At 52.9% G+C, this 17,398-nt stretch overlaps 1 protein-coding gene across 1 annotated transcript; it reads left to right on the plus strand.

Moving 5' to 3' along the window:
- Positions 1–1,580: 1,580 nt before the first annotated feature.
- LOC123156266 (uncharacterized) lies at positions 1,581–2,159 on the plus strand. The gene has a single exon (XM_044574410.1). The coding sequence runs from the start codon at positions 1,581–1,583 to the stop codon at positions 2,157–2,159; it is 579 nt and encodes a 192-aa protein (XP_044430345.1).
- The last annotated feature ends 15,239 nt before the right edge of the window (positions 2,160–17,398 follow it).

The raw sequence follows: 17,398 nt of genomic DNA on the forward strand, positions 1-17,398 counted from the left end.
ATGCCGGTGCTGCGTGTACACCGGCTGAGCGGCGTCTCCGCCGCGGGCTCGGCCTTGACGGCGAGCAGCGATGGAGTGCCGGAGGATTGGGAGAAAGAACGCGACGAGGAAGAAGAGGAGGAGGAGCCGAACCTCCTTGGCGCCCATTGCCCGTCGCGTCGGCGGTGCGCCGGGGCGGCCGTCCTCGCCGGGGGGTACGCCAACGGTGGGTTGTTGCCGCCGTCGAGGTGCGTCAGCACGCCGTCGAGGGTGCGGCCGGGGACGCCCCACCAGAGGTGGCGCCCCTCGTTGTCTTGATGCCGCCGACCACCGGCGCATCGTTGGTCGACGCCAGCCGCTGCTGCTGGCGGCGCTCGAAGTACGCCGCCCAAGCCGCGTTGTTGTCGGCAGCATACTGGGGAAGGGAGCGCTCGGCATCGGTGAGAGAGGCGCGCGCGATCTCGACCTCGTCGGCGAAGTACGATGGCTTGGTGATGGCGTCGGGCAACGGGGGAATGCGCACTCCCCCATTGCTGAGCCTCCAGCCCGTCGGCCCGGCGCGCATGTCCGGCGGCGCCGGGATGTTCGCCTAGAATAGGAACTAGGACTCCTGTTCGCGGAGCGAACGGCGGCCGAACGAAGCCGCTGGCCACCGCCTCGTCTCCGGGGAAACGCTCGGCCATCGGGGAGAGGGAGTGGCTCGGGAGAAGAGATCGGCGGGAGAGGGAGGGCTGGGGTGGGGAGAAGAGCTCGGCGGCGGCGCTCGGGAGAGGTGTGATGAGGTGGCACTCCAACGCAGGCGAGCGAGACCATATATAGCCACGCCGCATCCGTGTTTACGCGTCCGAGGGAGGGGAGGCGTCGGCGCGCCGCCCCGTGACGCGCCGCCCGTGAGGAATCAATGGCAAAGCTGACCGGCGGCAACCTTGTCATTGATTCCCCGCGGGAAACCGAGGCGTCGGGAAGACGAGGCGGGCGGTGTCGCTGACGCGGCTGCCCCACGGCGCTTTCGCCCCAAAAACGATTCGTCCGGTGCCCCAGAGCGCGCCGGATTCGGGTTGGGTCCGCCGGCGCCAATTTCGGCCGGAGCCAGCGAAAAATGAGCCCCTGAGGACGCGACTGGGCCGATTTTTTGGCGCCGACGGCCAAAAAGTCGCCTGGGGGGCCTTGTTGGGCGCCCTGCTGGAGATGCTCTTAGGCGCCAAGAAGCACCTTAGGTGAACTCCAGCGCACCGGGCATCAGCTCTGAGACATGTCGGACACGCCCCGAGGATCGATCAGCAGCCACCTCAGTAGGGCCTAACTTAGAGCATCTCCAACAGGCGCGGCAAAACGCGCGCCCGCGCGGTAAAATCAGTTTTTCGCGCGCATCGGTTGGTTCCGCGCGCTCCAGCAGTGGCGGGAAGTTACCGCGCGCGGGAAGCGTTTGCGCGCGCGCGGTAGAAAGCGGCACGCGGCGCGCTAGATTTGGCGCGCCGCTTCGCGCGCGCCTATAAGTCCCGCGCTTCGCCACGCGCACAGAACAGCGACGCGCCCTTCTCCTCGCAATCTCGCCGCTTCGCACTCCACCGCTTCGCCGCGTCGCCGCTTTCTGCGCCACCATGCCGCCGCGCCGCCGGGGTGCTTCGGGCTTTCGCGGCGTCCGTGAGCGCCCCAACGGCTGGTACTTCGCCGAGATACGGGCCGGCGACGTCCGGCTCGGCCTCGGGGCGTTCCGGAGCGCGCGCGAGGCGGCCCGCGCGTACGACGCTGCGGCGTGGCGCTTGGACAGGCCCCGATCCCAGATGAATTTCCGGGACGTCTTCACGCGCGAGGAGGCGCAGCGCCTCGCCCCTCCGCCGCGGCTGATCACGGACATGGACCGTGCCGACCACGCTCGGCGGCAGCGCCGTCTCCTCGTCGCCGAGGAGGACGAGCGAGCCATGGCGGAGTGGCGCCGTCGCCACCCAGAGGACGTCGACGCCGAGCATGCCTACTGGGCGGAGAGGACGGCAAGGCGCCGCTCGGAGCGGGCGGACCGGCGTCAGCGAAAGGCAGTGGCGAATGAGCAGTGCGACATCGTCTCCGCAGGTGGGAGGTCGTTCTTCACCTCGGACGATGAACGTTGGGACGACGTCTGGCTCTCAACCTCGGACGACACCGACGAGGATGACAATGGTGATGGCAGCGACTTAGAGTAGTTTTCTATCTATGTATGCCGTAGTAATTTCTATCTATCTATCTATGTATGTTGAACTATCTATCATCTATGCCGTAGTAGTTGCACCGATGTAAAATATCTATGTATCGCTTTTTTTATCTATGCAATTTTAATTAAAAAAATATTATAAAATGAGCGCGGGCGCTGCATTTTACCGCGCCTGCTGGAGCTGCGCGCGCGCGCGGCTTTTCAGCGCGGCTGCTGGAGCAAACGCTGCGCGCCGCGCCAAACCAGGCGATGGGCGCGCGCCAAATCCGTTTTTACAGCGCGGCGCGTTGGGCGCCTGTTGAAGATGCTCTTAGGCCCAAAATAGAAAGACACGCTCCGCTGACCCCAACGTGAGAGTGGGGATGCTATTTTTTGGCTCACAAAATTTGTACCCAAAACCTCACGGGAGCCAGCAGAGCACAGGCCTTGCATACTGCCTGATTTAGGGCGGGATAAGGTGGCGTCAAGCCAAACCTCGGACCCTAAGCATCATGCTTTGGGGGTTTCTTCAACGCTGAGATGTGGACCGGCTTCCTGTGCTCTTCTTCTCCGGCGACGGCGAAGGTTGTGGGTGCTTGGTAGTTGTGGTGAGGAAGGTATGCAGCAGTACAACCACTTGTATCCTCTTGTTTTCTGTTGCATGTATGGGCTTCATCTTTGTATCATTACTGTTATGAATAAAAGTAATGTATACCTATGAGTGTACATCAGAGCAGACTTGACTGTTATTGGTCTTCGAAAGGAAAATGCATCTTGCCCCCGGGTTGCTCCCCCGCAGGCGACCCGGGCGGTGGCGCTAGCTCCGGCCCCAACACCCCTCTCCACCCTGCCCCCGTCGCTGCCGCCGTCCTAAGTCGCCAGGTCAAAGCCCTTCTTGGTGGCTGGCAATGGGGCACCTTCTCCCCTATCTCCTAGGTGGCGATGGGCGCGCGACACCCATCCTGGGCAGAGGCGCCAGGTGGACGCAGGGCTCAGCGCCACGGTGGCGGCGGCTATGGGCGGCATCGTGGCGGCTGGTACTGTGCGGTGGTGGTGGAGTGGCTGGTCGAGGCGCAGCGGCCGGCGTCCCGAGGCGGCGACCGGTGTCCAAATCTAGATCCGGGGCCTCCGGGTGGTTCTGGCGGGCCTCGCTCGTCGACTGCCTGCCGCTGGACGGCCGGCGGCGGACGAGGCGTGCACCTGCGCGCGAGGACTGGTCTTGGTTGGCAGGGGTGCGGGCCGAGGTGGCTATGGTCGGAGGCTGCGGTCTCGCCTCCAACGATTGTAGCTGATGGTGGAGGTGGTGCTCTGCCTGATCGGGGGGTTCCAAGCCCTCAGATTGGCAGGGCAGTGGTGCGGGTCTGTGGGGGCTTCGACGACGCGACGTCGAGGTCCTGCAGATGGTGCAGGATGGTGGATGTGGACCGACGATATGCGGGGCTAGGTGGGTGCCATTGGTGCCAGCCACACACGGAATGGGGAGGTTCAGATCTAGGGTCCATGCTCGGGCGATCCAGTTCGAGGCCCGGGGCGGATCGGAGCCTGTGCTTCGGGTAGGTGTGGTCGGGCGTGGCCTGGGATTTGCTTGTGGATGGGGCTTGTCCTCCACTCGCAGGTAAGGTGGTCGGTGGTGGTGGCCGTGATATCGTGGGTTCAATGAGCGGATCGGTACTGGTGGCCACGGACATGGCGTCGTGTGAACTCGCCTAAGCTAGGTCTTGTAGCTTGTTCGCCGAGGGCCGTCGGTAGTCGCCGAGTCATGTCGCTCCTAGTCCAGCGAGACTGGGTGGGGATGCAGGCATGGGTGTTTCCTACGGTGGAGGTGCCTACCCAGACTTGGAGACTGATGTTGGGCTAGGAGTAGAGGATGTTAGAGATACGACAAGCAAATCAACTCGACGAAGAACGAAGAACAAGCAGGGGGCACAAGATTTTAACGTGGAAAACCCCTCCAACACGAAAGGGAAAAAACCACGGGCGCCAGCCAGCCAAACTTCACTATATCGAGGGAGATTACAAACGCCGGGGATTTACAACTGATCAACATATCCCGTGCGACAGCTTACAAGAGGTATATATAACATAGGTGACCTGCCCAAGCCTACCGGCGACGGGCCTCGCTCCGCTCGCTCGTCAGAAGTTAGCCTCCCTCTTTATACTTGAATTTGGAGCATAACATAACAGATGACGTCTCTCGGCTCCTCCTACTATGGTCGAGCGCGCGGGGAAGTGAGCGTACCACGATGTCTAGCGGCAGGGATGCTGGGGTGGCAGCTCCGGATGGTGATCCACATGGTCGCAATTCAGCATGCACCAGCGCGACGGTGGTGGCTCTCCTTCCGGGTTGTGGGGGCAACAAGAGGTGTAGCATAGGGTGGCCTGGCGTGCTCTCTGTTATCGCAGGGGGCCGCCCTGATCCGGATATGGGGATTTGACCTCGTCATGCTCTCTGTGGCGGCCTCTTTGTGTGACACGCGTGAGTTGCTGAGCAAAAGCTCCATGGCCTGGCGCCGACGTCGGCGACGCTCGTGGGTGCCGCGCTCTTCCTGGAGACATCATCGTGTTTCTTCTCTCCGTTTCAGGGCTCCGGGGTAAAAACCTTTGTCCGCTATGGACTCGGCAACGGCAACACTTGACATTGTTCTCCCTCTTGGGGGCGTTGTCGTAGAGTTTAGGTGTACTAGGTCGTTGTGTGCTCGCGTGTTCAGGCCTTTCTGTGTTACTTGTTGGTAGCGTAGTCGTGTGCATTCTACGTGTGCCGAGTATCTTAGGATCGGCTTTGTAAGAGGGCTACCTCATCATCTTGTATCCTTACGCCATGTACTTTGTGCGATTGTTGCTTTATATATAAACCATGGCAAGTACGGGTGTACATCACATCTTCAATCAAAAAGGAAAAGAAAAACTCAGGGCAGTATGGAAGGCGTGTGCTCCGCTAGCTGCACATCGTCGTTCCTTCTCCGGGAATCCTCGCGAGAGAAGGTTCGACCCTGGTCGACTCGGATTCCCAATTTCCCTCGCTAATATAAAAGGGAAAGGAGGGCTCGATTGGATCCCTCCCCGCGCGGTTCGGTTCCCCACCCCACCGCACATCATTCGTTCTGCCTGCAGATGCTCACGACCACCATGGCTTCTCCTATTTTTCCCCCCGTCACCAACTTTTGTAAGTCGCCTCAACTATCCCCTCTACCCCTGCCCAGCGTCTCTCTCTCTCTTTCTACCTCTCTCTCCAACGCTGTGCATGCCGGAGCAAATCTGGAAAGGGAAGTGTTTACAAACGGCGCACCGGCCGAACCGTTCCGCCGGTTCGCACGCCACGCTGGCAATGCGCCCGCGCGATCCCCGCCTCCTTCCTTACGTGCCTCCATCCCCTACCTTCAGCCTACGTGCGCGCACCTCCCCTCCCCCGAGCTGCGACTGGGCCTCCACGAACTCCATCGCCGGCGGCCAGGCGCTCCCTCGCCGGCCGCCATGGCTGCCTGCTGCCATGGCCAAATCCATCCCTAACCTACAACCTTCAAGGGCGCGCATCCCCTCCCCTCCTCCTCCTCCCGGGCAGCGGCTGGGCCACCACAAGCTCCATCGCCGGCGGCCAGGGCGCTCCCTCGCCGCCCACCATAACTGCCTGCCCGCCATGCCCGGATCCACCCCGCGTATAGAAGTGTTGCAACCATCACCTAAAAAAGCTTCAACGGCCATTCAAAAAAGCTTCAACCATAGACATAGAAAGCTTCAATGGCACTGCACAACAAGGGGGAAGCTGCAACCATAGTTGAATTTTGCTACCACCGGCGAAGCTTTTTGCTACATCCATCAGGCGGAGCTCGGACCCTCGCGACGACGACAACGATGTTTTGCTGCAACCGTAGCAGGATTTTGCTACAACTAGCATGTTTTTTGCTACCACGGCAACCGACGGAAGCAGCGACCAGCAATGCTTTTCCAGCAAATGATTTTTGTCCCGGCAAAACCCAGAGCTGGAACCAGCTTTTGTTTTTGCTACAACCTGCAAATCGAGAGCTGGAACCAACAACATTTTTTGTTGGAATCAAAAGAAGCAGGGGCTTCAACGGATGTACGTCAGAGCTGCAACCAGTGCTGAAAAATGCTACATCCGGTAGCCACGAAAGCTACAACCAGCTTGAAAAATGCTTCAACTGGATATGAGATAGTTGGGGGTCGGCATCTCGCAGCGACAAAAAGCTGCAACCGGCTTGGAGGAAAGCTACAACGCGCTTCTAAAAAAGCTTCAAACCGAGAACGGCTAGCTAACAATGGTGAGCGGCGGCGACGGAGCTGCATGGGCGCGCGGTGCTGCGACGGGCACGCGGCGAGCTATGATGGCGGACTGCAACAATGCTGGAACCCTCACCCGGCGGTGCTGCAACCAGAGGGAGGGAGACACGCCCGGCCCGACGGAGCTGCATACGGCGAACGCCCCAGGTGAGCTGCGACGGCGAGCAGCCCCGGCGAGCTGCGACGGCGAGCTGCGACGGCGAGCGGCCCCGGTGAGCTGCGACGCGGCGTCCAAGGGCGAGCACGAGGAGGCTGACCCGCGGAGATCCGTTTTTTTTCCTGCGTTTACGCGTGCGTGCGGGAGGAAGAAGAAGCCGGGGGCGATTCTTTTTTTTTTCCTGGATCCAACGACCCGCGCGGCTCACATCCAACGGCCTGGGCTAGACCGGCCGAAACTTTCGGCCGGCGCACCGGCGCCTATCAGCGCCCATCTGGAAAACCTACTGTAGATCCGAGCCTTTGCCTCGTTGTACATGCGGATTCGGTTGTGGGGCGGACCGGCGAGGCGATTCTCGCGCCCAATTTGCATTATTCCGATGCGTTTGCTAGCTAGGGCCGGCAGATCTTTGTTTATTCACCTACCTTTCTAAAGTTAGGTTTATTATATCCAAAGTCCCAGATCCAGAGCTTACTTACTTACGTTTGCTTGATTTGTGTTTTGCTTCATTCATTTACCAGCAATAAATAAAAAGAAGATTCCTGGGACATGCAAGCTGCTATTCGAGACACCATCCGGATTCGCAATTTTCTCTTTTGATCTGCACTTCCTCCACAAAACTATTGAGGTGACCACTACGTGATTTCTTGTTTCTTCTCTGTCGTTGACAATGCCATTGCCAAGCACCATCCGACGGATTAACCTCTTTTTGTTTCCCTGCAGGACACCTGGACCTACTTCGTGGGCGACTATTGGCACAACTTTGTTAGTCATCACACCATTTTAATTTCCTCTTCTTTTCACTTCAAACTAGAGTGAAAGCATTAAGAAACTCAGCCTGTAAGCGGAACCTTGCTAGGGTTGCTAAACCAACTCATAACACTAAATCTATGTATGTACAGTATCATTTAGGTGTGCAGACATGATACTATCACGCATGAACGTGTGCACACCCCAAAACTAAATTTTGAGCACTCACACACGATACACTATTGCCATGTCTTTTTTTCTTCTTCCCTTTTTTCACATACCAATCAGTAAGCACTGCATTAATGCGTGAGTAGGTTAAACCAAGATTCGAGCAGGGCTGTATTTGTGGCTGACACAACCTGTCTCATGGAGACACATTGCATAATTACAAGTACTCCCTCCGTAAAGAAATATAAGAGCGTTTAAATTACTAGAGTAGTGATCTAAACGCTCTTATATTTCTTTACACAGGGAGTATTTTTACAAGCTTTATGTTTTTCTCTCTAATCATGCTTTTCCCTTGTTCCTCAGTTCCTCGCGATGCATGTTTTCCGTAGGTTTGAGGATAAGTCTGATGCCATCAACCTCACCACAAGGCGAGTAGGCGGCCGAATGATCGGACTGATCTGCGAGTACTGCCTCCCTGGAGAACTAATCATTGTTGGAAGTCCCGAATATAAATCAATAATCCAAGAGAACCTGGTTTGTCTAACTGTGTAAACTCCCTAGTTGTTCATGCATGTGCAACAGTACGATGTAACCCATTCCTTTTTTCAGAGGCGAGCATGTGTGTGCAATGACAGAGTGAGGGAGATTACGTGGGGTATGCAGAATCTCATGCCACTTTTAATCCCTCAAGAACAATCTGTGTTCACAAAGGCGGACCGGCTCCCCATATGCAAAGGATTGGATATGCTCTTACCTCGACACGGCATAAATAATGTCAAGCAAGAGTGGGTGAGCTTACTAAGCTTTGTCCTTCTCTTGTCTGATAGTATGCAATGTTTTCTGCTTTATTGCTATCTTGTCATGTAATGTTCCTTTCTGATCCATCGTGCCCCCATAACACCTTATTGCCACTTTACCAGTGATGAAAGGCATTCATAGGAACTCAATCTGTTCAAGTCATCTTATAGAAAATTTTGCCTTTTCATGTTCCTTTCCGTGATTAAGCAAATGCTCATTTGTATCCAGATTAATGAAGATATTCTTCAGCTGGCTCTCAAGGTGTATCATGTTGATTTACGTGAAAATGAACATTCAAAGTTCTTGCGCAGAAGTCTTGGTCTTGAAAAGCATCTGAAGGCCATTTCTGGATTTGATGCAAAGGATTGGGATTTAGTCAAACTTGCAACAGCGTTGAAGACAATGGTCGATCCTGATGATACACGTCTTCCAATTGCCAAAGCTTTCGAGGTGAATCTTACTTTCTTCTCTGCAAAATTTTAGTATGCATATGCTGGAAAGTTTTCATTTTGGCTAAAGATTGAAGTATATGTTTGTTTACAGATGTTCTCGCGTGAGGAGGCTAAATTGATCGAGCTTGATGCACCTAAATATGAAGATCTGTTAGACAGGGACACAATCTCCGAAATCTATGATGACATTGTTGCTCTCCGTGAATACGTGGACAAGGTGCTGTTGAAATTGCGCCACATGCTTAAGAAGGCTGAAGCAGCAGTGGAAACTGAAGATGTGCTGGAGAAAGCTGCAACAAATGGTGTTGACTCCATGCAGCAAGTTGACCATACATGTTTAGCCGTGGACCTGGAAGTACGCAACCAACAATGTAATATCACAGGTGAGAATTCTGAGCTCTTGGTTGTGTGATCTTGGTGAAGACAGTGTATCATGTTTTATATGCTAATCAGTTCATCGTTGAAGTTTTCAAGACCAATCAACAAGGTCAAAACATGGTACTCTTTAGTGTACATTTTTGTGTGGATTGTGAAGAATATCAGTAAACCGCTAAAACTCTAAAGTTACTGTAAGCTTTGTAGTCTAGTTTGGATGATGGAAGCATGTCATGTGGGCCAAGGTGTTATTAAACTTCAAAAGCTGACGAATATAAGAAATCCTAAGCTGTTTCCCTAAACTCAGACACATCGATGGCCTGAAGTGCTTGCTTCAATATGCAGTATGCTTTAGTTGCTAATCTTGTTCAATAATATATTTTGGTATGTAAAAGATATTACAAAAACAACTACTATAATCAGTTTATTTCTATTGGCCCCAACGTCCCTCCTCAAAGTTTTGATGTCTTGATGATGGGAAAGAGCATTCATGTTTTGTACTTGAAAAATCATTGAGCTGGTGTTGTGTTGTCCCAATAAATATGATTTATTGAAAATTTCTAGTTAATGCAGGTGCTGTAGAAATCTTGCCGCCCAGTAATAGTGCAGATGCAGATGGTGTAGAAATCTTGCCACCCAGTAAAAAAGTGTAGAAGGAATGATGCAGGAAAATGAAGCTGAGAATGCTAGTTTGGAGGAGCAGAGGAATGCAATTCTTGATGGACTCGGGAATGACCTGACTGCGCAAGCAAAGAACATTAGTGTAGAGTGTAAAGTAGTTTGGGAAGCGTAGAACCCTTTGTCTTGGGCCGCGTGCATATATTGAGGCAATGCCTTGGTGCATAAGTTTACAGAGAGAAACCGATCGAGAGAAAGAGAGATCGGTTGAGAGGAGATCGACCAGGAGGAGGTCGTTACAAGGGATAAGAAGAAGATGAGATAGAGTTGAGATACAAGTTAAACACCTCTCCTATCCCTATACAAATAATTCTAACACTCCCCCTCAATCTAAACCTCAAGCCTTGCTAAGGTTGAGATTGTATTTGAACTCATCCAATCTTCTCTCTGTCAAGGGTTTAGTAAACCCATCTGCAAGTTGATCCCCTGTAAGAATGAACCGTATCTCAAGTAGCTTTCGAGCTACTCTCTCTCTGACAAAATGAAAGTCCACTTCAATATGTTTTGTTCGTGCATGGAAGACAGGATTGGTTGAAAGATAAGTTGCACCAATATTGTCACACCATAACCGTGCAGCTTTCGGAGCTTTAATTCCAAGCTCATAGAGTAATGTTTGTATCCACATTACTTCAGCTGTGGCATTTGCTAATGACTTATATTCAGCCTCTGTACTTGATCTTGAGATAGTAGCTTGCTTCCTTGCACTCCATGACACAAGATTAGATCCCAGAAATACAGCAAAACCACCAGTGGATCTTCTGTCATCAGCACACCCTGCCCAGTCTGCATCAGAATATGCAGTAACAAGCAAGGAAGAGGACTTGACAATTTGAAGTCCAAGTCCTTGAGAATACTGAAGATACCTTAGAATTCTCTTGACTGCTGTCCAATGAGTAGTTCTAGGAGCATGCAAATATTTACATACCTTGTTCACTGAATAAGAAATATCTGGACGTGTAAGTGTTAAATATTGCAAAGCACCAATGACACTTCTGTAATTTGTTGCATCTTCTGGACCAAGAGCTTCTCCACTATCAACAGTAAGTTTTTCTGAGGTGGAAATTGGTGTGCTGACAGGTTTACAGTTCTCCAATCCCACCCACTTTAGAACATCAGCTGTGTATTTTTCTTGTGAGAGAAGTATGCCATCTCTAACTTGTTTTACCTCAATGCCAAGAAAATAGTGAAGATCACCTAGATCCTTGAGAGCAAATTCAAGTTTTAAATCCTTAAGCAAACAAGTAGTGGCCTCTTGACTTGAACTAGCAACAATTATATCATCAACATAAACAAGCACAAAAACAGTGATATTGCCTTTGCTATAAAAGAACAAGGATGTATCTGCTTTGGATGGTGTGAACCCAAGACGTTGTAACTGCATGCTCAGCCTAGAATACCATGCTCTTGGAGCCTGCTTAAGTCCATATAATGCTTTATCCAACTTGCATATATAATATGGTGTGCTATGACTTTCATAACCTGGTGGTTGCCGCATGAACACTTCTTCCTCAAGAACACCATGAAGGAACGCGTTCTGAACATCTAGCTGTCTTAAGCTCCATCCTCTGGAAATGGCAATGGATAAAACAAGGCGAATGGTAGTTGCTTTAATCACAGGGCTAAAGGTATCATCATAATCAATTCCAAACCTTTGCTTAAAACCTTTTGCAACCAACCTTGCCTTGTACCTGTCTATACTACCATCAGATTTCCTTTCTATCTTGTATACCCACTTACAATCAATTATGTTAGCACCACGTTGCGGTGGTACTAAGTGCCAGGTTTGATTCTTTATGAGTGCATTGTACTCATTATCCATAGCTTCCTTCCAATCCTTGCTAGCAAGTGCATCATGCAAATTAATAGGTTCACAAGTAGTGGCAAGAAAGGCACGCTTAGTCGGATTATACTTTATTGTACCATCACTATATTGATTTTCCTTGACAATACCTGACCGAGACCTGGTGTGTCGACGAGGAGGCGAAGGAGCCACAAAACCAGTTGCTGCAGACTGCGGCACAGGAGATCCACCAGCGTCGGCGTCATCCACAGAAGATCCAGCATGATGGATCGGCTCCTGATCCGAGGGATGCGGGCTGCTCCTCGTTCTGGCAGCGGATCCGATCGGCCGACGTGGCAGACGGGGAGTCGCTCCCCCCCACGCCGCGTGCGACAGCCGTATCAGACTGCGCGGGCGAGGATTGGCGAGGCGCGCCGGAGTGGGCGCCAGGACCCACGCCTGCACCTGGTTCGCTGGGGCCTGCCCGGTCGGTTTGGCGCGACTCGCCTGTACCCGCGCCAGGGCCCGCGCATGGACCCGCGCGACCCACCTGGTCGGCTTGGCGTGGCGCGTCCGGAGCCGCCCCTGGATCTGTGGCTGGGCCGCCGTCGCTGTCGCCTGCCAGGGGCAGATCTGCACCGGATCGCGAGCTGCCTGGTTCTGCATGCTGCCGCGGATCTGCCTGGGATCGCGCGCCGCCCTGCTCTGCATGCTGCTGCGGATCATCCTCGAAGACTGCGCCTTTGTCCTGTGTGCACATAAAATGACAAGCAGAACCTGTACAAGACCCATTAGGAATGCCTTTGTCTGTGGATTTTTGCACTTGATCATGATCATTTAATTCACCCCCGTGATCAGGATGGACAGAATAGTCTGGTAGGAGTGCAATTTCTGCACGAAGCAAGGCGCCAGCATTGGGATGAAGAAGGGAAAAAGGGAACAATGTTTCATCAAAGATAACATCACGGGAGATATAGATGCGTCCAGTAGATGGTTCAAGACATTTGTACCCTTTATGAAGGTTACTATACCCAAGAAACACACATTGTGTGGAGCGAAACTCTAATTTGTGACGATTGTATGGACGTAGGCTGGGGTAACATGCGCACCCAAATTTTTTTAGAGAGTTGTAGTCTGGCTTTTGCTGATACAATCGTTCTAAAGGAGTTGAATTACCAATGACCTTACTGGGAAGACGGTTGATAAGATATGTAGCTGTTATGAAAGCCTCATCCCAATACTTGAGGGGCATAGATGCATGAGCTAAAAGAGAAAGACCAACTTCGACAATATGACGGTGTTTGCGTTCAGCAGAACCGTTTTGCTGATGAGCATGAGGGCAAGACACATAATGAGTGATTCCAATGCTACGGAAGAAAGAGTTGAGTTTTTCATACTCCCCTCCCCAGTCAGTTTGGACTGAAATAATTTTCCTGTCGAAGTGGCGCTCAACTGGCTTCTTAAACTCTTGGAAGATGGAAAAAACTTCAGATTTATACTTAAGAAAATAAATCCATGTGAACTTGCTGTAATCATCAATGAAGCTAACATAATATTTTTTTCGACCAAAAGAATCTCGAGCATGACCCCATACATCACTGAAGATTAATTGTAATGGGGCATGAGACACACTAGTAGACTTAGGGTAGGGAAGCTGATGGCTCTTGGCACATTGACATGCTTCACAAACAGACTCATTGTTTGAACGATGTGACAAAGGAAGTTTGTCTTTATTGACTACTTGCCTAACTATGACTGATGAGGGATGTCCTAATCTTTGATGCCACCGCTCGAAGGAGGGCTTGACGACGGAATAGACACGACGATGCTTGTTGCTAAAAACTCCGGAGGACATGGGGTAGAGGCCGCCGACGCATCTACCGTGATAGAGAGGTGCCCTCGTTGCTCGATCCTTAATGAAAAAATAGCGAGGGTGAGTTTCAAAGAAAACATCATTATCGGTGGCTAAACGAGACATCGAGGCAAGATTTTTGTCAGCTTGAGGAACATGAAGAACATCCTTAAGAACAAGATCACGTTGAAGGCTAGGGGAATTAAGTGAAACTTGACCAATGTGACAAATTTCCATACCTTTACCGCTAGCTGTGTGGATCTGATCGTTGCCGTGATACGTCTCCCGTAGGGCCAGTTGCTCTAACTCATTTGTGACGTGATCGATAGCACCGGAGTCAACGTACCAGACACCGTCCCCGCCTTGCTCGCGCATAGCTGCTGCAACTAGTTTGGAATCAGGAACGTAGTTTTCATCATACCGATGCCAGCAATCGATGACCTCATGGCCAGCCTTCTTGCAGAGTTGACACCGAGGGCGAGGGCGCGAGGGGGGGTTGCGGCGGCCAGTGTTGGAGTTGAAGCCGCCACCCCCGTGGTTGTTGCCGTAGCCACCGTCGTAGTTGTTGTTGCCGTAGCCGCCACCAAAGCGGGCACCGTCGCCCGAGGAGGCACTACGGCCGCGTCCGCCACCACGGTTGATGCCCTGGTGACCACGGCCACGACCACGCCCCCTGGAGGCGGAGTATGCAGAGGTTTGCCGAAGATCGCCGCCGTGAAGGAGGGTGAGGCGGGCGTCGAAGCTGAGCAGCTGGCTGTGCAGCTCTGGAACCGTGATGGGTTCCACTCGAGCCGCCAGCGCAGAGACGACTGGATTATATTCCATGTCGAGGCCGGCAAGGATCTTGGAGACAATCTCTGGATTGGAGAGGGCCGAGGCAGTGTAGGCAACTTCATTGGTGAGGGTTTTGATCTTGCCGAGGTACTCTGCCATGGTCAAGTTACCTTTTTTAAGGTTGGTGAGCTCGATGCGGGTGTTGATCGCCTGCGCCTGGATCTGGGCGATTAACATGGTGTTGATGGCGCGCCACACCTCGGCCGACGTCTGGAGCGTGGCCACCTGGGACAGAATCTCGTGGGAAAAGGAACCCATCAAGAACCCTTGGAGTTGTTGTTGTTGCGCATACCAGAGGGTGCGGGCGAAGTTGGCGACTTGCTCTTCTTTGCCCTCCTTGGTGATGGTGAGGGTAGCCGGCGGTGGCGGGCTCGTGGGGTCAAGGTGGTGCTCCATCTGAGCACCCTTGATCTGAGGAAGCACGATGGCTTTCCAGAGGAGGAAGTTCCCCCTCGTCAGCTTCTCCTGTGGTGGCGATCCGAGGAAGGTGGTGGTAGTTGTGGATGATGAAGCAAAGGTGGAGGCGGAGGAGGTTGTGGTGATCGCGCCCATGGTGCTAGGTGACATGGAGGCGGAGGTGGTGGACATGGCTCGGTCGCGAACGGTAGCTAGATGCGATCTCTCTTGATCTGATGAGGAAGAGGCTCTGTTACCATGTAAAGTAGTTTGGGAAGCGTAGAACCCTTTGTCTCGGGCCGCGTGTATATATTTAGGCAATGCCTTGGTGTATAAGTTTACAGAGAGAAACCGATCGAGAGAAAGAGAGATCGGTTGAGAGGAGATCGACCAGGAGGAGGTTGTTACAAGGGATAAGAAGAAGAAGAGATAGAGTTGAGATACAAGTTAAACACCTCTCCTTCCCCTGTACAAATAATTCTAACATAGAGAACACTTCTTTTCTGAAGATAAAAGTTTAAGAAGGGAAGTGGACTGAAGGCATTAGTATCCAGGATGCAGATGATGGTGAAGAACAGAGACATACACACAACTGTTGTTTCACGAGCTTTTGGTGTTCTAAAAGTTCGTTTTGCAATTTGAAGTATGAAAGGAATTCTGTGTCCATATAAAAATCAAGTCAAAATTGCTATGCTTGTTACATTACTTGTAACTTAGGAAGGTTAATCCGCCTTTGTTTAGAAAGGGTTGATCAGCTTGATGAGTTGTTTGAACTATATGAGTTTGGGGAAACACAACAAATGTTGACCATGGTGGTCAACAAGGCATCGCTTGAGAGTTGTGGACTAATTGTCAACAGTAGCAAGATAATTAAACTAGTTTAAAAAAAACGTGTTTTCGGATAGTGTAGATCAGCACGCACTTGTGATCAATTATACATCACAATATAGTGTAAATTTCTCTAGTTATGCGGATCAATATTAGGGCTGCAATCTAAGCATATGATCTACCACCTTACAATTCTAACGTGCTTAACAAAAGGCCCCAAAGTAAACAATGTCTTGGGCTCCCAACCCTAGTCGCTGCCACCAAAGCTTTTCTACATGCCGCTGCCTTAGTCCCCCTCCTAGTTTTCTTTCCTTAGAATTTTGTTTCTCTGGCAACATACAAGATGGTGGTGGCCATGGCATGTTGGAATAAGGTCTCCTCTGAAGTATAATCCTAGTTGCTAGTATCAGTTTTACACTAAGTTGCATTAGCTGAATAAGTGGCCGGAAGCGTGTGCATGTCCACGTCCGGTTCAGTTTTCTGTTTTTCTTCAGTTAGTTCAGTTAAGCGCCGGCAAGACCGCTTCCATGGGATGGCGTGGAGATGCAGCGGATTTGGCGGCGGCGTAGTTGCTCGCGCAAACTTAGCATCGTGGGATGGCACGATCAGTAGGCTAGGTGTGCGTGGGCGTGATCTCCTTTGTATTCGGCAACTCGTTTTGAGCTCTGCATAAATAACAGAAACACCTGAAAAGGTTGCAAGCAGTTCAGCAGCGAAAAACACTCTGTCAGACTTCATCCTCCTCGCGATCCGATCTTCCTCCTTCCCTCTCTCTCGCTCGGCGGGTCAGTTTCTGCAACAACAAGTGGCATCAGAGCCTCGGTGGTGTTCGATCCATCCTGGGCGCCGGCGGTGTTTGATCCGTCGGAGAGATGGCCGGCAGCGACGAAGAGAAGGCGAAGAAGAAGGAAGAGGAAGAGGAGGCTAAGGCGGAGGCCTCGGCACTGGGAAGGTCCCTGGCCCGTCTCTCACCGAGGAAGGGTCGGGGGTGCGTGTCGTGGAGCGCATCGTGCACGGCGGCGGCGGCGGCGCGCCTCCGATGATGCTCACCCGTACTAACTACTCTGATTGGGCCATGATCACTAAACTTCAGCTGCAGGCTGATGAGCTGTGGCATGTGGTGGAAACAGGCCAAGGGACAGACCGCGACGATCGGCGCGCCATGATTGCTCTCCTCAAGGGGGTACCGCTGGAGCTCATGCGGATCCTGGGCGCCAAGGCCACTGCCAAGGAGGCATGGGACACTCTGAAGACCATGCGGATCGGCGTCGAGCGCGTGCGCGAGGCCAAGGCTCAAACTCGCCGCTCAGAGTACGAGGCGCTACGGTACAAGGACGGTGAGGGAATCGAGTCGTACGTGATGCGGCTCAGGACGATCATCGACGAGCTGCAGGGGCTCGGCGATCCAGTGGACGAGCACAAGGCCGTCCTCAAGGTGCTCCGCACCGTGCCACGCCCGTACCATGAGATGGCCGTGGCAATCGAGTTGCTAGTCGACACCAAACAACTCTCCCTAGAGGAACTCTGCGGCCGGCTCCTCGTCGTCGAGGAGCGAGAGCGCGAGGAGACTCCGGCGCCCGGCGCGCAGCTGCTGTACACCATCGATCAGTGGCGGGCGCACGAGAAGCAGCTGGACCAAAGCGGCGCGTCCTCAGGCTCTGGAGCAGGGCGGGGACGCGGGAACGGCAAGGCAAAGAACTTCCACGGAGGGGGTGGCCGTGGCCAGGGCGGTGGCCGCGGCAATGGTGGTCCGGCGACACCCAAACGGAAGGGCAACTGCCGCTACTGCGGCATCCCAGGTCACTGGGCCAAGGAATGCCGCAAGAAGGAAAGGGAGCAGCGGGAGCAGACGGACCAACAGGCGAACGTCGCCCAGGTTGACGTCGAG

Source organism: Triticum aestivum, chromosome 7B (genome assembly GCF_018294505.1).
Source record: "Triticum aestivum cultivar Chinese Spring chromosome 7B, IWGSC CS RefSeq v2.1, whole genome shotgun sequence".
Lineage (NCBI taxonomy): Eukaryota > Viridiplantae > Streptophyta > Magnoliopsida > Poales > Poaceae > Triticum > Triticum aestivum.

Coding starts and splice junctions, on each gene's coding strand:
- LOC123156266 (XM_044574410.1), top strand. CDS start 1,581: ATGCCGCCGCGCCGCCGGGGTGCTTCGGGCTTTCGCGGCGTCCGTGAG.